This window comes from Colossoma macropomum, unplaced genomic scaffold (genome assembly GCF_904425465.1).
Source record: "Colossoma macropomum unplaced genomic scaffold, Colossoma_macropomum, whole genome shotgun sequence".
NCBI classification, from domain to species: domain Eukaryota; kingdom Metazoa; phylum Chordata; class Actinopteri; order Characiformes; family Serrasalmidae; genus Colossoma; species Colossoma macropomum.
The window spans coordinates 9,770,066-9,796,521 of NW_023494803.1; the positions used below are offsets into that span (position 1 = coordinate 9,770,066).

The 26,456-nt window shown below is 41.2% G+C and overlaps 1 protein-coding gene across 2 annotated transcripts in view; it reads right to left on the reverse strand.

Annotated features, from left to right (window-relative positions):
- ugp2b (UDP-glucose pyrophosphorylase 2b) overlaps window positions 1-26,456 on the reverse strand; it is a 53,534-nt gene that overhangs the window by 15,317 nt on the left and 11,761 nt on the right. For both annotated transcript variants that reach the window (XM_036592724.1, XM_036592723.1), the window contains exons 3-4: window positions 21,471-21,578; window positions 1,572-1,757 (exon numbers count right to left, since the gene is read on the reverse strand). In XM_036592724.1, the coding sequence (XP_036448617.1) occupies window positions 1,572-1,757; window positions 21,471-21,578 (294 nt within the window). The remainder of the gene's footprint in view (window positions 1-1,571; window positions 1,758-21,470; window positions 21,579-26,456) is intronic.

A 26,456-nucleotide genomic window follows, 5' to 3' on the forward strand; every position in this document is an offset into this window, starting at 1 on the left:
GGATGTGCGCATGTGGGTCATTTCAGGACGCCGGTTCGTTCATATTAACAACAGATTTGAATCACTTACCTAAACAAGTGTGAACCAGCGTGTCAGATTTGAGCAAAAAAATCTGATTTGAGCAACGAGGCTTGTAGTGTGAACGTAGCCCTAATCTCTATATATGGGCTATATGGACTGCGGAGTGAAGGGTTGCTTTTGAAACTTTAACAATGTTTACATACTATCCAACTCTTATTTTAAATAATAGCAGAGAAAGATTTTCCATGATTTGGGCTCTTTGAAAACATTTTGAAACGCTAGGCGCCACAAGCAGTGAGGTAGAAGGAAACGTAGGCATCCGATGCTATTCCTGAAGAAACCTGATCCAACTGTGACGCCACAGATCAGATAATTATCAAGAGTAATGGGTCAGATGTGATAGGCGGGTCAAAGTAACATTAATTCTTTAGGAGATTCTGATCTATCGTGTCAGGGCTGCTGACTTGAAAGGGCAGCTGGTTCCCTTAGAGAAGGGAAATTTAGGAAAGATTTTGTACCAAAGAAATGCAGTGCTGCAGTTTCTAACATTCCTGCTGTTGTGTCCTTGAGTTAGCCATTTAACTCCAAATTGCTCCACATGGACCCCCCGTCACCCCTCTCTCTTCTCTCCCCCCGGGGTGTGCTTGTAAAAGAGAATGTGTCCTTGGTCCACCTTCACTGCTAAAATAACGGCTGCAGCTTTCTAGGAAATTAATTTTACTCATCTGAACTCTCAAAGATGGGATGTACACACATGTCTGCATATTTTGTTCATCAAAACTTTTCAAGATGTTTTTAATTCACTACAAATGAACCTTCATGAATTTTCAATAACATATTAAAGGGCCCATAATAACGAAAACCACACTTTTTTTAAGTTAGATGTAGTACGTAAACATGGAAAACTTCCAAAAGGTACCATTTATAGATATTAAGCTGCAAAAACAGCCTGTTTTCAATTAACTGTTTTTGTGATGTCATAAATATCAATATATTTAACTATATCTGCTTGTTCAGCCTACAGCTGTCTAGCTCCACCCATTTATGGCAAAGTTATAGGGAGTGTTTCAGTGTTTACAGGGCAGCCAATCAAAATAGAGCTCATTTACATGTATCCTAAAGAAACATGTAAAAAAATTTTTTTTTTTTTATCCATTAAAAAATTTTAATGGATAAAAAGAGGTTGGAAAATAACTGTAAAAACAAATTACAACTGTTTTTGGCACATAAAGCCACACAATCATCACCAGTGGACCTCAGCAGAAAAAATGTTTTCTATTTAGAGAAAAATTTAATTCTCACATATGTAAATATTTGTGCCACCTTGGCACATATTTTATCCCATTGTTGTGATGTCAGCACTCAAACCTTACAAGTGTTTAAACACCTTTGGACCAAAAGACTTACAATATGTGGTTTTAACAATAGTTTGGAAAATAAAACTATCAAATCAATATTTCTTACTTAACTGAACTTGAAAAATGAAAATCTGTTGCTACTTTGCGTCCCCAAACTTTTGATGGGCCAGCGTTGGAGAAGGCGTGTCCTACCTCGATCTGCTGGACGGTGAGGTCCAGGAAGGTGTTTTCATTTCGGACGCTTATGAGGCTCTTCGGCCCTTTGCAACCCATGCTGGTGCCCAGACCTCCATTCAGCTTGACCACGACCAGCTTGTTCAGACTGTCCGCCACGTTCTCCGGCAAACCCTTCTCCCTGATCTTCTCATACGGCTGGATCTGAGGAAAAAACAAAGATAGATGAGAATTACGCTATTACTCAATAAGGGTGGATGTGTTAAGGTGTTGCTAGGCAGTTGCTGTGGCATCTCATGTGGTTGCTAAAGTGTTGCTAGGCAGTTGCCATGGTCTATGGGGTGTTCATTTAGTTGTTTGTAGGGGGTTGCCAAGTGTTAGCTACATGTTGTTGAAAATGAAAGGGACTCTATGGGAGGAATGAATGATGAAAAAACGACACACAGAGGATTGCGGGTCAGTATGGCTGTGCAGTAGAGTTTGAGGTCCTACATGTAGTTTTGTGGCTGTAGGGCAATGAAGTAACAGCGTTTGTGTGGTGGCGAAAATAAACATGACTCTATGGGAGAAACGAGGGATGAAAAAAGACAAACAGATGAGTGTGGGTCAGAACAACATTGAATTCGTGTTTGGGGGTCTGCCCTGGGATAGTGTATGCGAAACGGTGTCTTTTGGTCAAGCAGAAGTGCAGTAGATGGTTGTGCACTTTTTCCACCCCATTCATTCCTTTGGGAAAAAATTCGGATTGTAGCGAAGATGTTATGAAAACATGCATCTGATCAAAATGCTGTATACAAGCCTGAATCACACAATCAGACCAGACAAACTGGAGTTGGATGGTGTTGATATTTCAAAAACTGCGGGACAAGTTATGCGGCAAAAATCCGGCAGAAATTAAGAATAAACAGAGAAGAAGAATATAAAATGAACAACAATATGCTTTGCAATGCACAACCATAACTGTAAGATGTAAGTTGATCTGTATATGGAAAGATTCTCTCTGTGTATAACATTTACTCCAACAACAAGAAATACAAGTACATATTACATCTCCATATGGGAGAATAGACTTTCTGCAGCGTTATAAACTTAGCTGGAAAACTCAGTGTTTGTTTATACAGTTTAGTTTAATCATTTTCAAAAAAAATATTAAACCATGAAGACGTCACAGTGTATCTGTAATTTACATACTAATCAGACATAACTGTCCATATTCAGGAAAAATATGAGGTAACAGGATTAGTCCTTTTGTGAGAAAATATCGAGCCAAATAGGCCTACAAAATGGAATTTTAGTTTTTAGAAGTAGCTTCAGTTACTGCATTCAGTGACTGACAAATAATATAATAACTTTATATCTAAAACATATTAAAAAAAATACAAGAAAAAGTAAAAAAGAAAATACAACAAAATTGCAAATAAAATTATTAAAAAGAGGAATTAAAAATAATATAATAAGTACTGCAACTACTGAAAAACTCAGTAAAGGTTACCAAATATTGCACTAATGTAAAACCTAATATAAAAATAATTATAATCAATATATTAACCTGATGAAGGAATCTATTGGCACAAAACTTGTAAAATTTTAAATGAAATATTATCCTTATTGTTGTTAATACTTCAGCTCACTTCAGTCATTCTGTATGTGGTTAAACTCGATATTTAAGATGCCGTTTAGGGAAAAGAGCAAATTCATAAATTCAGATTCATAACTAAACTACTTGGAGCGCAGCTTTGAAATTCTGCACGGCTGCTTGAACTGAACTGAAGTTTGCATTTTTTAATGGAAATTCATAATATAGTTTCAGAACATAAAGATTAAGTGACCCTTATTAGTCCCACAGTGGGGAAATTTCACCTCATTTAACCCATCCGTGCAGTGAAACACCACATACACACTAGTGAACACACACACTAGGGGGCAGTGAGCACGCTTGCCCGGAGCAGTGAGCAGCCCTATCCACAGCGCCCAGGGAGCAGTTGGGGGTTAGGTGCCTTACTCAAGGGCACTTCAGTCACGTACCGTCAGCTCAGGGGTTCGAACCAGTGACCTTCTGGGCACAAGGCTGGTTCCCCAACCTCCAGCCCACGACTGCCCCGTTAGACTACACCTAAAGAAGGTGTGACCTTATCTCCAGGCCTGGACACTCACTAACCTCTGACGTGATGATTTCCCACCGGTACTATTACGAAAACCACTGACACTGACAACTCATACACAGAAAGCTGTGGAACGACGAAGTTGGACACTGAACGAGTTGACCAGTGTATTCAACCCCCCTTGACTTGGCACATCTCAGTGTGTCTGTGAACAAATGACCAAGCGGTGACTGTGAAAGGTCATGAAGCTGTACTCTGAATGATCTAAGAGCAGCTATGAGGTTTAGGAAAGTGTGGTCAGGGGTGATTAGAGGATTCATGCTGAATTTCATTCTGCTGCTCAGCTTTTCTCTGCGTGCACTCAGTCTGAACTCCTTCCACTGCCCGCACTGAGGTCAGAAATGACCAATATTACAGAAGAGCATGTTTCACATCATGGATGCTCATTCTACGAAATGATTTGACGAAATGGAACAATCTTCAAATAAAAAACAACATTACTTCATTAACAGGCTACTAGTGCTGCTCTGTAGGCGACCCTGCCAGTCTGCAGTGACAGCAGAGGAGGGTAAAGTTCAGCTCCTCACTGCTGGGCTTTTTCATTTAGGGCCTCACATGCCTTCAAAGAGGGGCGATTATTTATTATTGCCCACCCCTTATTCTTTAGTGACATGAAACTGAAGTCAGATATTCGCCAGCTTCTTGTTCGAATGTTCTCGTTTTACCTTAAACAGAGCTGCAGTTTTGACGCCTGAGGTGCCAGAATTTAACTGCCGCACCATTTAAGGTGGAACAGGAAATTTAGCTAGCTAAAGAGACATCAGCACTACTAGCGAATTTTAAGCTTGTTATGAATAAAAGGACCATAATACATTGAAATGACATCAAACTAAGATAATTTAATGTTTACTGTAATTTAACAGAGAAAATTCTCACATTTGTGGGTCTCTTTGGTCGCTTGCGCAGCCATCTTGCCGTTTTTTCTCATAACACTCAGTTTGGAGTGTGTCTCTGAAAAACCTCTGTCTGGCGGGCCATGTAGCCCTAACACTACCCCTAAAATCGGGACACCCTACCCCTAGAAGTAAGCGCGCAAAATGGAGAGGGCTAAGTGGTAAGGGTGAGAGGTGAAACGGGATTGGGCCAAAATGTTTTGACCTCACTACAAATTCCTGAACAACATTTGTTTAGTTTTTGTTTTAAATTACACTGTGGCTTAAACCAGAAATGAGTGTGAGGTGCTGGAAATGTGTTTACTATACACACTGCACGCACTGCACATACACACTGCACACACATAGTACACACACACACACACACACACACACACACACACACTACTTATACTACACACATTCTACACACAATACGAACTACATACACAACACACACTGCAGAAACAGATTACACACATTACACACACTGCACATACACCACATACATTACACATACACTGAACACACTACATGCACTGCACACACTACACACATTACACACACTGCATACAGTACACACACTGCACATACACGGGACACACATTATTCACTGCACACACTGTATTCAGTACACATGCCACACACTGTTCACACACTGCAGCACTTACAGCCCTAAAAAGAGAAACACTCTCTGTCCTCTTTCACTGTACCTCACTCTCTTTTTCTCTCTCGCGCCACTCTCTTTTCCTACCTATCTTCCTCTCTTTCCTCTTTTACTCCTACTCACTCTTTTCTCTCTCCCCCTTTCTGCCTTTATCTTTCTGACTTCTCTCACCTCACTCTCTCTTTCTTTCTCGCTACCTGTCTCACAGTTCTTCTCTGTCTCCCTCTCTCTCAAAATCCCTACCCTCACTTTCTCTCTCTCTCTCCTTTCGTCTACTTTTCTGCCCTCTCACTTTCTCTGGTTCTGTCTCTCACTCTCACTTTCTCTCAGCCCTCTCCTTTTTATCTCTTCCCTGTCTCCCCCTTTTTCTCTGCCCTCTTTCACTCTTTCTCTGAATCTCTCTCCTTCTATCTTTATCTCGCTGTCCTCTCTCACCGACTTTCTTTTTCTCTCTCCTCACTATTTCTCTTTCTGCCCTCTCTGTCTTTGTCAATCTCCTCTCACTGTTTCTTTTTCTTTCTCTATCCTTTTCGCTCTTTGTGTCTCTCTCTCTCTCTCTTCTGCGTCAGTCTCTTTCTCTCTCTCTCCCTCCCTCTCTTTCGTCCATACTGTTTCCCAGAACGCTGCCATGAAGCCAGATGTCTGCCAGATGAGGCTTCACTGAGTCAGAGGACACACACACAAACACACACACACAAACATACACACACATACACACGCACACACAATACACACACATAGGTCCCTCAGAGACAGGGTGTATCCTAACTCTCACTGTGACGCTCTCTCTGACAGCATGAAAACAAACAGACCCTGAAAGGGCCCATAAGAGAGAAAGAGGGCGTAAAAAATGACCAAAAAGGCCAAAAAGAGGAACAAATTGAGGGAGGAAAGGAGAAAAATGTGTTTTACTGCAGGATGTTCAGTTTAGAGTGATAGCAAACAACGTGTTGGGTTATGGTAAAAGGGACATGTTTGGTGATAAGTGGGACGTGTTGGGTAATGGTGATAAGTGGGACGTGTTGGGTTATGGTGAGAGGGACATGTTTGGTGATAAGTGGGACGTGTTGGGTAATGGTAAAAGGGACATGTTGGGTTATGGTGAGAGGGACATGTTTGGTGATAAGTGGGACGTGTTGGGTAATGGTAAAAGGGACATGTTGGGTTATGGTGAGAGGGACATGTTTGGTGATAAGTGGGACGTGTTGGGTAATGGTAAAAGGGACATGTTGGGTTATGGTGAGAGGGACATGTTTGGTGATAAGTGGGACGTGTTGGGTAATGGTAAAAGGGACATGTTGGGTTATGGTGAGAGGGACATGTTTGGTGATAAGTGGGACGTGTTGGGTAATGGTAAAAGGAACGTGCTGGGTTATGGCGAGAGGGACGTGTTGGGTAATGGTGATAAGTGGGACGTGTTGGGTAATGGTGAGAGGGAACTATTTGGATAATGGTGAGAGGGACATCCCTTTTATCATCATAATGATGAGAGGGGCATGTTGGGTAACGATGAGAGGGATTTGGTGGGTAACGATGGGAGGGATTTGGTGGGTAACGATGGGAGGGATTTGTTGGGTAACGATGGGAGGGATTTGTTGGGTTGGGGAAGGTCACGGCAGAACTTTCCTCTTTGTTTGTTAAATTTTATTAAAGGCAAAAGGCAAAAAATGATTAAAGGTAAAAATAATTAAGCACACTTTGGTCCTGACAGCATCCCTTTGGAGAAGGAATTTGCAGGAAGCTCCCTGATTCCATGACCCCTGATTCCATGGACACTTTGCCTGCAGCTAATAAAGAGACTAAACACATAAGATAACACAAAGTACATAACATTAACTGAAATTCTCTACTAAAAGAACTGAGACTTGTCCCAGACTTGGTCAAAGTGGCTTGTGAGACCTCTGGTGGCTCCTGTTTATAGCCATGTGATGCACTTTTGTCTATGTTTATAGATAACAGCAAGTCTTATCATGTCAGAACCACATAATAAAGTCTATCAGAGATTAACCCCACACTGTTTGGGGCCAATGTGTGATGATTTAGGCCTGCAGTTAGCATGATGCTATTTGGTATTATATAGTTTTCCAATACTTGTTAGCTTAGCCTCATAGCTCCAGTGCAAATATCTTATCGATTACATTTGTTCTAAGGTTGTTGCAAATTAGATTCCTCTTAACATCCTTCTAGTGACAGACTGGTGGCCAGCCAGGTGTGGATGACCAGCGTATGTTTGCCTCAAAAGCTGCCCGTCCTGACATTTAAACGAGTCTGCCCCAGGCCCCGAGAGACAGATGGAGAGGACACTTCAAATCCTGTTTAAATCCTGATTTCGCTCTTTCAGAGAGGGAGAAAGGGAGAGTGAGAGAGAGAGAGAGGTTTGTGGACATCGGCCTGAGGCACTTCAGTTAAATTGCATGTTTTAATCTAAAACAGAATCTACTCCGTCTAAAAGATCTAATTCTGTCAGAGTCGATTCAGGCTGGTTGTGTTTGCGTGTGTGCAAGGCTGCGAGAAAACTCTACAGATTCTAAATGAAAAATGTGGACGACCCCTCACTGCTGCTACAGGGCTTTCATTAAAACAGCACACCCCGATATGAGGTTTTACACCAAACCTCATGAAAAGTAATTAACAAATAACAGTTCCTGTTCATTCTTACTGCGCTGCAGTGAAGGTTAAACACACGGCTGCATTCCAGCAGAGCACAAGCAGCTGATGAGGAATAGATTTCTCTATTCAAACACAGCACAAATCAATAGCAATTACACTTGAGCAGTGCAGTGTTTCTGGTCGTGAACCGTGAGGAGGGAGGAGGAGACAAAAAGGAAGCAATAGCTGGAAAATGTTTCGTGCGAGGAATGAAAGGAGCAGCAAAACAAGAAGATGAATGTGCTGAGACAGAGACAAAGAGAGAGAGAGAGAGAGAGAGAGAGAGAGAGATGAAGGGAGAGAGAGTTACCTAGAAGAGTCATTTTTGCTCACTGACTGACTGACTGGGACACATTTCAATCACACTAACTAACAGACATGTTAACTAGCAGACAGTGTACCAGGGACAGTTGCTGAGACGAGGAGGATGACCTTCAACAAGAAGGAAAAGTTATGTCTTTTGGACCGTGTATGAGTGTCTGCATCCCCGTCGGTGACAAATGATCTGCAGCCAATGGTGGACTAATGCTGACTAATTTAAATTTTTAATAAGCCAATCAAAGTTTTTAATAACACTAAACACCTGACAGTACCAAGTCTGATGCAATACCTTTATTCTTTACAGATAATACTAAAACTGTTCACTTCAAGTACATGAAAGTGAGCAGAACCAATACAATTTAGGTACAATATGCTGGACTGCCATTAATTATTCATTTTAATAATAATAATCCAATTAATGCACTTTATTTTTAGAATTTGCATACTGTGATATATTTTTGTTTGTGCCTTTTATTTTTTTACACAAAACTCGGCATGCATTATACAAATACATCACCCTTCCATTGGAAATTCCTGTGGTGTCAACCAATCCTGACCTAGCCTTGCCACTGAGCTATAGGTTCATAAATACAACCAAGCTAGCGTTAGTTCAAGTTCTACCTCAGTCGTCGAACAAAATTGTGAACACTTTAAATGGTGCAGTGGTCACAATCCTGCGCCTGAGGCATCAGAATGTAAGTGCTGCACCATTTCAAGTTGAACAGGAACATTCAAACAAGAAGCTGCTGACTTTAGCTTCATCGAGAGTTGAAAGGTATGAAAATGGATGAGGAGGCTGCTCTGTTTCCGCTTCACAGGCAGGTAACATTAGCTTATTTTTGCTGTTTCACAGTAGATCAGTATTGTTTTGTCCCATTTGCTAATGTTTGTGAAAGTTAATCCAATTGTAGTGACAGTTTGCTAACTCACAACCTAGCTAACATTAGTTACATTACTTGCTGTGTTGTCGTTCGCTCTAACGTTATATCATGGATTTTGTCTGTACAATGTTTACGAAGGGTTTTAAGGCTACAAAGATCTAAAAAAAGTTTGTTAGGCCAATGTTGTTCGCCTTGGCATGTTTGTTATGCTGTTGAGTTCAAATATCAACAAGTGACCACAGGTTATCCACTGATGTCCGGTAAACAGAATGCAATAGGGTAAAATAGCCTTAAGAGAAGATGGAAATAGGATCGGACTCATAGCGATCTATTAAAATAGACCTGCATCAGCTCAGATACTGAACCAGATCGGGACTGGACGTCTTCCCTCCTGCAGAGTTTGACTCCTACCACAATCTGCTTTACGAGATCTTTGAGGGCATCTGGATATTAGACCTGGATGTGTGAGAATTACTGCTAAAACTAAATTCTGCAATAAGGCAGGCCTCGTTCTTTCTCTCTGTAAGAGTAATCACCTCATAATGTGGTGTTTATGGCTTAGATTCATCATTTATCTGACACTTTCGTCTGAAACAATTTACTTAAAAAGCACTTTACTTTGAACTATGGGAACAGTGGGCCATTTGAGCGACATGGAGTTTATTGCCTTCCTGAAAGGAATATTGGTGGTAATCAACAGCTGCGATAGAACCAATGACCTCTGTAGTCAAGTTTTCTGGGACCGTATTAGAGGAACGTCCTAACTTAATAATATCTGTTTAGTCACCATGATAATTTCAGTTTGAATCAAATTTAACACAGTCGCTATTACAGAATAACAGTTTCTATGTTTATAATTTTAATTTTAACTCCAGACAAGAAAACAGTGTTACAGAAACATCCTAACTAGACTAAATTTTTAACTTTATTAGAACTTCTGATTTAACCTTCCGTTTCTACAGTAAGCCAATCTGCTGAAAAGCAAATGTTACCATTTTAGGCAACTGTGTAATGCAGAATAACAAGTTTATTATAGCTAGCACAATGGCTGTATTTATATTGCAAATATGAATAAAAATTATTTTTCTAATTCTCCGGTCACTGCTGACTCCCCTTGCTCCCTCTCATTACCTGTGAGGTGTCAATTAAAACTTGGTGTTATAATGAGTAAACAGAGTTGGACGTGTGGCTGTTTATTAACTGGAATAAGGTTAGTGTGACTTGCAGGCCAACCAAAATCCTGGGAAATGGAAACTGAAACTGGCAATGAAGCCCAGTAAACAGCAGGAGGTGCTCTTACAATTTAAATAACATTTTCAAACTTCCAGTTCATCACACTTTCCTTTCTTTTTTCACTTTTTTTCCCAACTGTAGCTGACCAGCCAAGATATGTTTTTAATGTTATTTTGATTAAATGTGAGTTTCAGACATACATGCATAATTGGTTGCTTGGTAACAGACATCCACTACCACTCAAAAGTTTGGGGTCATAATAATAATAATAATTGTTATTCAGTAATAACTCCTACAGTGGAGATTGAAATGCTATAAACCAGATGCCAAAACTTTATTCACAGTTTAGAGTACTTTAGGAACAATATAAGATTAGGATATGGTAAAAAAATGGAAGTGTTATTAAATAATATGCCATCATTTTCTGTTTGTTGGATTTTTTTTGTTGCAAAAATTATCTTAAAATCACTTACAGCTGTTTTCAGTCATATGACTTATTTAGAGTAGCTTTTAAGCCCGGGCTGTAGTTTAGCTCTTTGCGAGGTATTGCTTCTTCCAGAACATACTGAGCGTTTCTCCTGAGTGTTATTTGCTGTACGTTTTTGACCTTTGTTCCGTTATTTGACTTTGCCTTTTGCCTTTGCCCTTTTGTACTGTTGCCTGTCTTTGCTGATCTGTGTTTTTGGATCTTTGCCTGTTTTTTGGACTTTGTTTTTGCCTTGCCCCTTTTGACTTTGTCTGTTCGGTGATATTATCACCGCTTTGTTTTTGGTTTGTCTTTTGGATTTGACCCACGCCTGCCTTTTTGACCACGCATCTGCCTAGCCCTATTAAAACGCCTATAGTCCTTTTAATCCGCTAGCGTCTGGTTTCTGACGAACTGTTACATTACCATCGAAAACATCTTCATTTTTACAGGCTCATACAAACTGTTTAAAACTTGTGAGAAATTAGTTTCATCCTAGAATCATTTTAAACACGTATCTTCAAAGAAAGTGGTTTTACATGGATATGGCTGGCAGCTAAATTTTTTGGTTTATCAAGGTACACTCTCACAAACAAAGGTAGTAAACTCTCACTGGGGCAGTGCCCCTCTTGTCACTGGAGTGGGACCCTCAAGGGTAAATCTCAGTACCTCTAATGTTTATACCATCATTGGAGGCTGTTACTGCGATAACAGGTTAACCATCACCAGGCACGGGCCTCCTCTTTTCCATATCTGAGTGGCAGGTATTGAAGAATCTCATTAGTGAATGAGAAACAGGGTAGAGGCAGTAATGACCCATGATACACTCAAACTGACCATAACATATGTACACACACACAGCTGTGAATTTAACCTCATAAACTAACACTCAACTATCCACAGCTGCAAAACCAACATGGCAGAAGCTACATCACTCCTATATGTGTTCACACACGCATTCACAGCAGAACCTTCCAGGTCATGAGATCTGCATCAAATTAACTCAGTCAGAGAGCTGCACATTCCAGCCGCACTGGGTAAGCTTATTAGCCAGAAGCCTAATGCACACTCAAAACTGCGCATATAAGCACGGTTAGTGACCAAGCAGCACGCTGGGCTTGTGAACTCCACCACCCCAATTTGTCCGCTCACTCCAAACTGGGCATAATCCTGTTAGATCTGCTGAGTGCAGACTTCATGAGTGTGACTGCAGCCAAGTCAATCAGCCAAGACATGTTTGGTGTCTGAGATTAGTGTCCGTAGTTTTTCACTTCAGCTACAAGGCTATAGTCACATCACGGGATGTTCAACGTCAAGTAAGGCAAATGAAAACAAACACGTCATGCTACGACTTTTTTGCAGCTTGATACAAAAGGAAGAGTCGCACGCTTCTCATTTTCCATTAGTAATCTATAAGAAAAGTCTGATACAACACAATTTACTCCGATTGAATGGTTCTTGGATAGACGCCATTGCATAGCATTAAAGTTTAAGTAATTTTTCAGCTTTTTCTTATTATTTGTTTGATTTTCTATGCTGATTGCCTCCTCTACACAATCACCCCAATCATTCTAGAATGAGCAATTCTTTCCGAGTAGAGTCATTTTTTCCGATATCATGCAGCCCTACTGTCCTGAAGACATCTGTCACGCATTCCTCCAGCTTAGACTCATCCAGGAACTCCATTTCCCAGAACTTCCCTGGGAGACCATATGACTCTGACACCTCCGCAACCCACCAATCATCGGTCACTTTCACCTGAATACGGATCTGTTTCGCCTGTCTAGCTTTTTATGTGATTAGACTCCGTTAGTTTATAAGCCCGGGCTTAAGATTAGCACTTTGGAGAAGTATTGCTTCTCCTAGTAGAGCTACTGGGCGTTTCAAGCTTCCATTACAACTAACCATTCAATTCATTACAAATACAGTGTCTACATTCATAATGACATTTCCTGGGAACTCACCCCTGAGTCACACCAGAAAGCAGTTAAGTTGGGGTGGAGTAACAATCCAGGAAACAGGAGAAGAAAATACACGGTGTGGGAACAACGTGGCAGATGACAAACTACCACGGTTTACTCAGGCTCGCGTATTCGGTGAGAACAGAGTTTACACAGTTAATGAGGTGTACAACACACTCACTCCACTTACCTATGACCAACCAGAGGGGCTCAAAAGATTACAGATTACATAAACAAGGTGACTCCAGACTGAAGCTCCTAAGCCAAACACACATACACACCTTTATGTAGCATCAGTGTTAAGTGTTAACTACATTATTACGCCACATGACACTATAACCACAGAATAATCATAATCAATTTGATAAACCAATGCATAATAAATTATTCCAAGTAGCGTATGCATCTATGTCCCAGGTAAGTGGAGGGAGTGTGTCTAATTTACACAATTTTCCACTGACCCCTAATGTTGATCAGCCAAAACATGGTTAGTTTTAAAATTCTGCTTCTTTAGTTTAGCGCTGGTGCTACAAAGCTAACGTTGTTAACTCTAGAAATCAATAGTCACCGAAATCTTTTCTTTCAAAACATCCCCAAAACTTCTCTCAACCCACTTAAACCGCATCCAGGTCTTTATTGAAGTGATGCAGACTTGCCGATGCAGTTTAGGAGACAGTATGATTGACAGTGACGCTGTGTGGCTGCATGCTAGCAGACAGCCATGTTCACATGTGTCGCATTTCTGCATTAATAAGGCGAAACTCATTATTCAGTAAGAAGAGCAGAGTTCTCCACAGTGAAACTGTGAAAACCAGTTTCAGACTGACTGTCAGGATTATTTCCTTACAAAGTTCTAACAAACACTGATTTCACTTATATTTAACAGGGTAAACATACAATTAACATCATGATATGTTTTCAATGACCTGTACACATTCTGTACGCATCATCGTTGTTTCTTTATTTTAGCTGTATAAACCATAACAAACAACATTTTACACATGTTTTGGCTGTTCTGGATGATACTGAGGTCACTATTACATGCAATTTTACAATCTTCTAAACTTCCCTCTGCTTTAGGACCATAACCATAACATACCCACACCTGTAGTAGTGCGAGAACCACTGATAGGTCACACCACACGGTGAGGTGGAACAGAATTCACACCAGAACTTTGATATTTCCCCACAGATTTACATTGTCGGGGCCAAACTGACCCCAAGTATAAAAGATGTTAGTACATTTGAAGATTACAGGAGGGCTAAATAAACCTGCCTTGGTTTTCACATGAACGCTGTATTTCGAGGTGACCAGAATATCCAGTTGGGAACCTCTTACAGCCTCGTGAGAATTGTCAGCTGGTTTTGTGAGAAATCTCTTGCGCTCACAAACTAATAAAACCAGATTCTGACAGTGAAAATTCAGAACGATGGTTTATAAGTAGGGCGGGGTCACCCACACGCACAATTGTCATTCAGGTCATTAAACCTCCTGACCCTAACCAGTTTTCCAGAGGTTCTATAATCTATTATAGATCTTGAATATTCAAATACTCTGTAAGGACAAGAAAAGCTCAAGATGTGCGTTTCACTTTAACATTTCAATGGAAAAAGGATGTTTTATTCTTATATATTGTTACTATTGCAATTGTCATCATTATTATTATTCATTGTTAATTGTCTTTTTATTGCTTTTATTTGTTCATTTATTTTCTTTTTATCTACGCCTTTTAATAAAACTTGAAATACTACAAGGTGATGGAGAAACAATTACTGTCATAGCAAGTAGTATAAAATAGGGGATCCTGGCCAATCTGGCGCCCCTGAGCAGGCTGTTTGAATGTGCCAGTGATGCGCGGTGCAGGAGAGCAGAGGAAACAGAGTCTTTATAACCTCTTTAAAACTCATTTTTACAATTAAACAATCTTTTGGTCACTTCTTGTCAGTGAGCGACGGGATGACCACGTTTTAGATTCTATACAGAATCTTTACGTTTTTTAGCCACTCAAAAACAACTTACACCCGAGTACCTGTCAAACTCAGCTCAGTCTGATCCCCAGAGCCGTCTCAATAAGACTCTTTCTTCACCAGTTGGACGGCTCTCTAGCCAGCAAGCTGTCGCTTAGAGCAGAGGAAAAGCATTTGGAGTAAACCAGGCGTTTAAAACTGACATTACCACCTCAAATTAGAGCTCTAACACAGGCAGTTATGATGTCACCACTTTGACAGGAAAGGACGGTTTGTCTAACATGAAAAAGTCTAATCATATGCAGATACGAACAGAAGTTGAAACTCATTATTCAGTAACTAACAATCAAGTTCTCCACAGTGAAATTGTGAAGCCCAGTTTCAGGCTGACTGTCAGAATTATTTCTATGGTAATTTCACAAATATCGATTTCACAGCACACTGGCGCGTCAATTAAATTATTTTTCACATGACCGCTGTATTTTATTGATTTATTGATTTATTTATTTATTCATTTATTTTTCTCCCAAGTTTAGCTGTATCCAATTCTACCCACTAGTTAGGACTTCTTCATTCACACAATACCACCAGCACTAGGAGGCCAAAGGCGAACGCAGGCTTCCTCCGAGACCTGTGAAGTGTCAAAGCTTGGGCGGTTGCCCGACCGCTGTATTTCAGGATGGTCAAAATATCCGGCTGGGAATCTTTTACAGCCAGGTGAGCATCGTCAGCTGTTTTTTGTGAGAAATCTCCTGCGCTCACAAACAAGTGATAAAACCCAGTTTATGATAATTCAGATTATGTTTCATTAGTAGGGTGGGGTCACCCCCATGCACACCTGATTCAGGTCATTAAACCTCCTGACCCTAACCAGCATTCCAGAGGTTCACATACGTCTGCCAAGAACAGGCTTTTAAATGTCGGATTATGTTCAGGACATGAATGAAAGACTACATGAGTGTTATTTGTTTTGTTAGGTTCTCTTTAATATAGTTATGAGGGCTGCATCACATTCTAGGCTACATTTATGTAGAAATTCAAAGAATTTAAAGGGCTGATAAACTTTCTCGCACCACAGTATGACACAGTATCTGGACTGTATACAGTATATGGACTGTGTGGACTGGAGAGTGGACGATGGGTTCTGAAACTTTCACTCGGAGTGTGTGCTGTGTTTGGCCTGTGAGTGTGCGTGAGAATCGCGTGTGTGGTTGGTAGTGCTGATGTGTGCTGATGTGGAGATAGCGACGACTGGGTTTCTCTATGCTACCGTAGTAGTTTAAGGGGTGAACCGCAGTATATCTGACGCTCGCTGTGTAAAAGCATTATCTGCAGTGTGAATCTCTCACACCAGTCAAACAGAGTCCTCCTTTTAGGTATGTTTAAACTGAAAGCGGTGATTTTGTGTCTTGTTTGATCTACCGTATCATCAATTCACCGTGTTGCGCTGGAGCGCCGCTTCAAGTTAGCCAGCTGCTAAAAACAGCTAGCCTGGAAAGATAGCGCTCTCCCGCTCTCCAATGCCTCACCGCTTCCTCAGTTTACTTTCGAACATGAACCCACTTCTTTCTTTCACTTTCGTCGCTCGAGAATGCACTAATACTAAAAAATGACGGTTTGGCGCTGTAACAGCGCTGTAGACGTGTTTTAACACCGCTAAAGTTGTTCGGATGCACGGAAAGAGATGAGTTCACCGTAGGACAGTACAGTTACGTCACTTATCTCGTCACTCGGTCACAGGAGAACAGATCGCCGGTCGCTCCACTCAAACAGGGACTGTATAACTCCGCGTTTCAGCCGTTGCTAAAGTATATCTGGCGACCATTTTTTACTCATGGCCCCCTCCCTCTCTAATCAAGTCGAAAAATTCGGAAGTAGTGTCGCTTTCCTTGCAGTAGAAAACGACACCAGGGCTTTCGCTAAAACGTGGAAGTGTGAGAGTGGTGTAATATATCGAACATTTATCGAACCTGTCTTATCGCTCTATCGAGGAAAAGTTATATTGCGATACTTATCGTTATCGTTTTATCGCCCAGCCCTAGAAAGCAGTAAATGCAGTGTTTAGATTACAGAACTACAGAACTAAACTAACTCCATTTCCCTACCTTTCTTCCGAGAAAACGACTGCCCACCTGTCCGGCCGGACGCTGCTGGATGATTGTTTGTAGAGCTCTCCGGCTACCCGCTTCAGACCAGTTACCCACAACCCAGTCACCGCCACCTGCCTTGGACTGGCTGCCCATTCTACACTGAAGTGGACTCCTAACTATTACTACTACTACTACTATTAATATTAGTAGAATAATAATTTTGTAGGTAGTTTGACCAGAGGAGGATGGGTCCCCCCATGTGAGCCTTGGTTCCTCCCAAGGTTTCTTCCTCAGCTCTGAGGGAGTTTTTCCTTGCCACTGTCACCCCTGGCTTGCTCACCTGGAGGATTTACATTTCATGTTAAAACTTTGTCCTAAACAGATTTCTGTGAAGCTGCTTTGTGACAACATCAGTTGTAAAAAGCGCTATACAAATAAATTTGATTTGATTTGATTTGATTTAATTTAGATTAGCTTAATGCAAACCAGCAGAGACAGAGTAATTACTGGATGATTCATTCTGCAATCACACATACAGCCAAAGGCTTATTACATAGTAATTACACATCAACCAATGCAAACTGGATGAGGTATTCTCAAGTTATAAGGACCTGCCGGCAGATCCTTGATATTTAAGGGGTTAACTTGTGGTAGTTATGATGAACTTAAGTAATACCCCAATAACACTGATGGTATGTATACTGAGGTAAATACGTATGATGTACAAAACTGAAGCTGGATTTTACTATTAATGGAGAAACATCACTGATAAACAATTATTGTCATAAGTAGCAGCATGAAACAGCATTCTGGGGGATCCTGCCCAATCTGGCCCCCCTGAGCAGGTTGCTGAGGCTGTTTGGATGTGTCAGTGATGAGTGGTCCAGGAGAGCAGAGGAAACAGAGTCATTATAACCTCTTAAAAACACATTTTCACAATTAAATAACTGTTTGGTCACTTCTTGCCTCTTTAGATGCACTGTTATTGCTCACCAGTGGTGACTCACTAGCATGTAGCATCATAAACAACTATTCATTTCCCATCCGACTGATAAAAAACGATGAACAGAAGTGTCTACTTTCCCATGTAAAAGTACCAGTTATCTGAATGGATCTGCTTTTGAATATTTTAATAATCAAATTTTATTGAATATTTATTGCAATCCAACTATTATGCCCTCAACAAGCAATTGCTTCTTTTAGGTTGCACTACACCTTTTATCAGAATGACCGCGTGGATCATACAGCATTGCAGTGCTTTTGTTTTTAATGAAATAATGCATCAACTTTTCCACTATTAACTTCTTCGCTGTGTCGACTAGCAGCTCTTGTAGTGAGTCATTTGGCTGAGGAAACGAGACTGAGAAAGTTTGTGGGACAAAAGACCCATTCTTATATGATCTGTGCTCTCGGGACGATGAAGCGTCAAACAGAAAGAAACAGCTCCCAATTTCCACTCCTGAACATTAGCCCTAGTGCTTTGCTTATAACACTCCGCCCCATTTTAATATAAGGCTGTCTGAAATAACAGAGCTCTACGGCTCTCGGTGGGCGTTTAATAACAACACGGAGGGCAGCGATATTGCTGCGGGCTGTAATAATACGCAGAGCTGGGAAATAACCCGTATGAACAGCCTCCGCACCCCACGCTCCCCTGAGTCTGCTCACACTGCACCACCAGCCCTCGGGAGGAGATCACAGAGCTTTACTGAGCCTTACTTAACCCTGGAAGACTAAACACAGGGCTGCAGACACCTTTATGACACACAGCATTTTGACTTGAGCAACTTTATGACCTGTTAGGATCAACAAGCTTCAAACTCCACATTCTGTAAGGGAAGCTGGTCTTTCAGATCATTATTCTGCATTATAGTGTGTTGTCATGATGACCGTTGACTACATCTGCAGAGTCATCTACATGTTACTGCAAATACAGTCCTGGGCAAAAGTTACCTTTATTTCATTTTCAGACAAAACGGCCATTAAGTACAAGCACACTTTTGAGGGGAAATTTCTTAGGAGATCAGATATAAGACAATTCGCTTGTATCTAGAAGGAGAAAGTCAAAGCAAAATAAGTGAAAAACACAGAGGTTTTCAAAAGTGGAGAAGACGGAACTCCTAACAACCAGCTGGAAGACCTGGTAGATACCAAAACTGTCACTGCCACTGTGAGAAGACAACTCAGAGCTATGGGTCTGAAAGGATGTGTAGCTGTTCAAGAAGAACCTCACTGAGAAAGGGAGACACATCAAACAAAGATGCTGAACAATGGACTGACCACCCCAGAGTCCAGACCTCAACATCACTGAATGTGTTTGATTACTTCAGAAAATGATCAACCAACTTCTAAGACTGAACTTTCTTTACATTTTTCTAAAAACTGGAACACTAAATACTAAAATAATCTGATGTTACCTTCATATTGTTGAGGCATCTGTGTAGTTTTTTTATATGTAGTTTTCTGTATATTTTCTGCTTTTGTCCAGATGTTAAAAAATGCTTGTGCTTAACAGCTGTTTTGACTGGGAATTAAATACATGAATACATGACTTTTGAGCTAAACTCTCCAAATTTAACTGCCTACATATTTTTTCCCAATAATACGGAGCCCTGCCTTAGTAGGTTGTGGAAACACATGAGGATCTCGTTCCCACGCTTAACTAAATCATGGCCACGCATTAGGATCTCGTTCCCACGCCTTACTAAGTCATGGCCACGCATTAGGATCTCGTTCCCACGCCTTACTAAGTTATGGCCACGCATTAGGATCTCGTTCCTACGCCTTACTAAGTTATGGCCACGCATTAGGATCTCGTTCCCATGCCTTACTAAGTTATGGCCACACATTAGGATCTCGTTCCCACGCCTTACTAAGTTATGGCCACGCATTAGGATCTCGTTCTCACGCCTTACTAAGTCATGGCCACGCATTAGGATCTCGTTCCCATGCCTTACTAAGTTATGGCCACACATTAGGATCTCGTTCCCACGCCTTACTAAGTTATGGCCACGCATTAGGATCTCGTTCCTATGTCTTACTAAGTCATGGCCGCGCATTAGGATCTCGTTCCTACGCCTTACTAAGTTATGGCCACGCATTAGGATCTCGTTCTCACGCCTTACTAAGTCATGGCCACGCATTAGGATCTCGTTCCCATGCCTTACTAAGTTAGGCCACAATTAGATCTCGTGCCACGCCTTACTAAGTTATGGCCACGCATTAGGATCTCGTTCTCACGCCTTACTAAGTCATGGCCACGCATTAGGATCTCGTTCCCATGCCTTACTACGTTGTAGCCAGGCATTATTTTTATTTATTCAGAATGTGACCAGCGGGGCTCCGTACAATAGAAAGAAAAGGAAAAGTGGGGGAAACGTTTTTTTCTGTTTAGTTTTCTTGCGCTTTTAAACTATTTTCAACTTCTATGTTGAATATCTGTGGTCCTCCATCTGGCCTGACTTAAAATGAAAGGTATAAAGATACTTCATTGCCATTCAGCCTCAAGTGGCTAAAGAGACACGCTGCGTCACACTGGCACACACACTGTGACCCTCTGGAGTGTTTACAGATGCAGTTCTAGGTTTTCAATGCGTTACTATGATCTCATAATCGGCTGCTTATCAATTTAAGTGTCTAGGCAGCATTATTACATCACAACTGGAACTCTTCATAGTTACGTGGCATTCTAAACAGACAGACAGGAGTGAATCCAATAAAGTATTTAATCCTTACAGAAGTCAGTTATTGCTGGCAATAACGAAAACATGCTGTAACTTTATACAAATTATATCTGATTCATAGCTCATTGAACCAAGTGGAGAAACTGTGTCGATGCTGCAAATTTAAAACTTTCAATCCATATCATGTTGGTGCTTGTAGAAGAGGAGTGTCATGATTGAATCTGATGAAAAGTTGTGCATGTCCTCTACAGTTTTTGTAATTATTAAATATTATCCATCCATCATCTAAACCGCTTATCCTTCTGGGTCGCGGTGGGGTGCTGGAGCCTATCCCAGCTGTCATTGGGCGGAAGGCAGGATAAACCCTGGACAGGTTGCCAATCCATCGCAGGGCAGACAGACAGACATACACATTCACACACTCACTCACACCTTGGGGCAATTCAGCATGTCCAATTAGCCTGACTGCATGTTTTTGGACTGTGGGAGGAAACCGGAGTACCCGGAGGAAACCCACGCAGACACGGGGAGAACAGGCAAACTCCACACAGAAAGGACCCTGGTCACCCGGCTGGGAATCGAACCCAGGCCATTCTTGCTGTGAGGCGACAGCGCTACCCACTGCGCCACCGTGCCGCCTATTAAATATTATGATATATTATATTAAAGTCAGAGCTGAATGTAAATGAAATTATGTAGCCAACTATGTATTTAACTATGAGTAATGATGTTATGTATACGAGTGAATGTATAGCAACACAAGTATTCCTCTTGACTTTTCTTTCCTGACTTCTTGTGGATGTCGCCATGAAGGAATGGAAAACGTTGCAGCTCAATCAATGCATATCAACTGCTTTAAGAAACTGTTGTTCTATTTTTAGTGTGTACATGTATGTGTAAGAAAGACAAAGAAAGAAAGAAAGAAAAAGTAAGAGAAAGAAAGAGCTTCTTTAAGGGGTCTTACCGAGTCTTCTGGGGGTCTGTTGATTTTGGGCCACTCCACCGAAGGCCCCTTCACCTGCAGGAACCTGTGGAACAGCTTCTTAAAGCCTTCAAAGTCCTTCTTACAAACCTGTTGGAGAGAGAACAGAGAGTGTTTTACAGTGAGAACAGTGTTTACAGTGGCTTAGTTTAGGTCTGTGTTTAAACAGGGATGTTTCTGAAGGCTTCAATGGCCTAAGTGTTCCAGATACGTTCACTGCACCACTGCAGCACATCGCACCGTCCTGCATACACAATGTGTCCGATTTTCTGGCAGGAGCAGTAGTGCTACATGAATGCTGCTATCAATACAATGATTTTTGTTTAATGTTTCACATACTGCACTGCACTGCACTAAATTCAGGTACACATACGCCAAACTGTTTCTACGCTCATTGTCCATTTTATCAGCTCCACTTACTATATAGGAGCACTTTGTAGTTCTACAGTTACAGACTGTAGTCCATCTGTTTCTCTGCGTACTTTGTTAGCCCCCTTTTACCCTGTTCTTCAGTGGTCAGGACCCCCATAGACCCTCACAGAGCAGGTACTATTTGGGTGGTGGATCATTCTCAGCACTGGAGTAACACTGATGTGGTGGTGGTGTGTTAGTGTGTGTTGCGCTTGTTGTCTTTGTACTATTTTCAATGAAATATAGGGGTTTACATGATTTGCACATCATTGCATTTTGTTTTTATTTACATTTTGCACAGCGTCCCAACTTTTTTGGAAATGGGGTTTTGTGCGTGTGTATATATCTCTTTTTTTGACATTTATTTTTTATTTGCTTCAGTTTTGTAGTTCAGTAGTCAAGTAGTCAATGAGTCATCATGTTAAATCTTCAGGATCTCAATATTGCCCAAACTAATCTTGATTATGACTTTTTTCCATAACTAAGCAGCCCTACCTCGACTGTGGGCCGATACTGATACCAATCCGACATTCCTCCATCACCTGGTATCAGATCAGTGCTCTCTCTGCTTGTAGTACAGTAGTTTGAAGGCTTGTGCTGTTACTGTAACACAGAAATGGTGAGTTCACTGCAGCACTTCTTCAGTGAAGAGGCCTAGACTGTGTCTGCTTCATTTCACTTGTTTGACTCCAAACTGGTTTGATCTGTTCTCTTCGCTTGACGTCGCGCCATGCATTTTAATCACCAACGACATTCAGACGTTTCCGGGAATTTTATTTCCTCCTCCGTTCGTCCGGTGCAGAAAATAATCCCACGGAACTCTTTAATCCCTTCTTCATTAAGACGCTTATGAGAGAGAAGCTGTGGTTGATAATTACCACACTGCTGACACCGGCCAGCGTAACATCATCTGCCCACAAGGAAGAATCCAAACGCAGAAAATTAACCAAGACATGTTTGATGTCTGAAGTTTGCTTCTTTAGTTTTGTGCCAGAGCTACGAGGCTAACGGAAATGTACATCACACAGTTTAGTACTGTGCAAACAGCAGGTCAACATCATCACACAGTCACTCCCCATAAGGAAATCTGATATGTAGTCATATATGCACATATATCATAAAGGGTCAGGCATATATTTGAAGATATACATACATATATGGTGTGCATATAATATATGGATCATACACATGTATCTGATATATTGTTAAATAGATCCCAGCACAGTTATAATTGTTACCATGTTTACTGTTTGCTTTTACATATTCAATTATTTAAATGTGTCGGGGTTCCGTGACACTGGTTGAACCAATCAGACACTCGCAGATGTAAAATAAACCAAAAGGTTTGTTAAAGAGGAGGATCCAAAAGAGTAGGTTTAACACTAGGCCAGGCCAAAAACCAAAAGAGCCCATATCATTACTGTAGCGTAGTAACTTACTGTTTAAAGGTTTTCTTGTGTTTTTAATGTTAATTCAGCACAAACTCAGCTTCATATTATTACTTACTGCCTGATGAGGTGATTTAGGTGATCAAAACATCCTCACTGTTCTTTTAATCCTGGCAACAATTTCTGATTGGGTGATCAAATGAACCTACTAATAGGGGAGCACAGGCAGCAAGCTAACGCGGGGCACAATTTAACACTGACTTTTTACGTTGTTAAAGAAGGTCAAGCGGCGGGAGTTTCTGGCCATTTTACCACATTTCCTAGCCGCAGTCTACCACCAAAATTCAGTGTGATCCGCCAGTGTTTTAAAGAGATCTGTGTCAAAGAGTGTTTTTTTAGGGCATGCAGCTAATTTTTTCAACACATTTCATTACTGAGCTGTTTGTGTAAATCACAAAAGCCAACTTTATATTACTTTAATCTCCATGTTGTTGCTGACAACTTGGCACCATAGCACTGTTTTAAACTGCTCGTCTGCCGTCATTAGCAGCAAACTAAACCATTTGTTCAATGCATATCCTAGTACAGGTGGGTCGTTCACACCTGTCAAAACAGGCTGAAGCCAAGAAAACGTTTGACAGGTCTACACCAAACCAGGCAGGTGTAAAAACATCCTTAATGGCCATTTTGGCTAGAAGTTAATAAAGGGTGGTTTCTGGCTCAGAGAGTATATAACAGTATGACATACAGTGTTGGAAACCACATAAGCACACAGCTGTAAATAACAATGCTAATTATGGTACATAAGCTCTCTTTACTTAATAGTGTAGATGTAATCTGTATCTGTATTCAGTCCAAGTTACATTTTGTAAGAGCTGTATTCAGAATACAGTTACTTTTTACATATTAGAATGCTTTTAGAATTCTTCCCCACTAAATTAAAAAAAATATATACTATCTTCAAAAGAAACACCATCAATGCTTGTTTGTTTACCATTTTTAAATCAGCGCACAGTCTGTAAAGACTGCATGCAAACTCCACGCAGAAAGGACCCTGGTCACCTGGCCAGAGAATCAAACCCAGACACATCTTGCTGTGAGGCGACAGTGCCACCGTCCTGCCCCATCCCAGACATTGATAACTGAAAATCACAGAGCTACCTACTTGAGTCAAATTGTCTAAGTTTTGTTACTGGGATATGACAAATTGTTGGCTTAGGTCATGAAAGGGCAGCAGAATTATGGGAGCAGCAGTGGACTGAAGCAGGTGATGAGAGCCAAAATAACGTTGAGAAGTCTGTATTCATTTTTGTATTCATCTGAATATTGTTTTTTTTTATGAAACATATCAGAGGAATTGCATGAACAAAACTCCCAACCAAAAAAATAAGGAGCAAATTAAATAAGAATCAAAGCAAAGTGTTTCCTACATTCTTCATCCAAATGTATTCTAAATGTATTCTGAATATGTGTCTTTTTTTGCATTGTTATGGAATAATTCACTGAATACATTTTGGACGGAATTCAGCCATCAATACTTTTTCAGAGTGTTTTGCCCACCCTGATTACATTACATTAACCTCATAGCTACAGTACTAAAGAAGCAAACTTCAGACATCAAACATGACTTTGCTGGACGATTAAGGAGGGGAATCTTTGAGGTTTTGCCAAAATACTCCTTTAAACCTTTAACCTGTCTGGTCCAAAATCCCTCACATACACAACTCCCTGACCCTGTAAAGAGGTCTACATGGACTTTGTACATGTGCCGGTTAGGTGTGGTTTACCATCACAATGCACACAAAACCTGCTCTCCATTGACGTGCGAAGTGCAAATTTGACAGATAAGTAATTGGTTAGCACTTCAGAGACAATAACAATAAGGCCACAGAGCAAACATCTAAGCTGTGAAAGAGGGTGAGGCTAGTCATATAGCAGCTGCTTAGATGAATGTTGAAATAGTTCAAGCTTATTACACGTGTGCATTTGGAATCTGTGGACCGGTCAGCCTGTGACGCAATTTTCTGTCCGTTTTCCTCTCAGACAGTGTTTGGATTAGATGAGTGTGGCACACACTGGCGTAACCAGCAGTAAGTAAAGATGTGTATGTGTGTGGCCTGGTGGGCGACTGGGTGGACCTCAGGCTGACACAGCTGCTCAGTATGTGTCACTGTGGTGAGCAGTTGTGTCTCTAATTTGGAGAGGACTGTGAGTACAGTGTCTGGAGCTGCTCTGCACAGCTCATTCTGGCAGAGAGGTTGATTATGAGTCAAGTCTTGAGGGTGCCGAGTCTCTGGGGTTCCAGTCCGAGTCACGTCTTGAGTTCCTGAGTCTCTGGTATTCGAGCTTGAGTCGAGCCTTGAGTCATTGGGGTGTGAGTCCGAGTCGGGATGTTGAGTCTCTGGGGTTTGAGCTTGAGTTGAGCCTCAAGTCACCGAGGTGTAAGTTGGAGTCAAGTCTTAAGTCTTAGGAGTTTGAGTCCAAGTCGAACCTAAAATATCTGGGGTTTGAGTTAGAGCTGAATTTGAGTCTTGAGTTACTTAGGTGTGAGTCCACGCTGAAAATTGAGTCTCAGAGGTTTGAGTCCAAGTCAAGTCTTGAGTCTCCGGTATTCGAGTTTGAGTTGAGCCGCGAGTCACCAAGGTGTGTGTCCGAGTCGAGTCTTAATTCTCTGGGATTTGAGTTCGAGTCGAGCTGAGTCCAAGTGAAGCCTCAAGTCTCAGAGGTTCCAGTCCAAGTTGAGCCTCGAGTGTCTGGGAATTTGAGTCAGGCTTGAATCCGAGTTGAGTCTCGGGTTACTTCGGTGTGAGTTTGAGTCAAGTCTCGAGTCTCTGAGTTGCGAGTCCAAGTTGAATCTCGAGTCTCTGAGTTGCGAGTCCGACTCAAGTCTCGAGTTTCCGGGGTTCAAGCCCAAGCAGAGTCTTAAATTTCTAGGGTTAAGGTCTGAGATGAGTTTTGAATCAAGACAAGTCTCTGGGGTTCGTGTTTGAGTCAAGTCTTGAGTCAGTGGGGTGTGAGTTCAAGTCAAGCCTCAAGTCACTGAGATTTGAGTCTGAGTTAAGCCTTTAGTCTCTGAGTTGCAAGTCTGAGTTAAATCTCATGTCTCTGAGTTGAGAGTCTGAGTCTGAACTGAGTCTTGAGTTTCTGGGGTTCAAGTCCAAGTCATGTC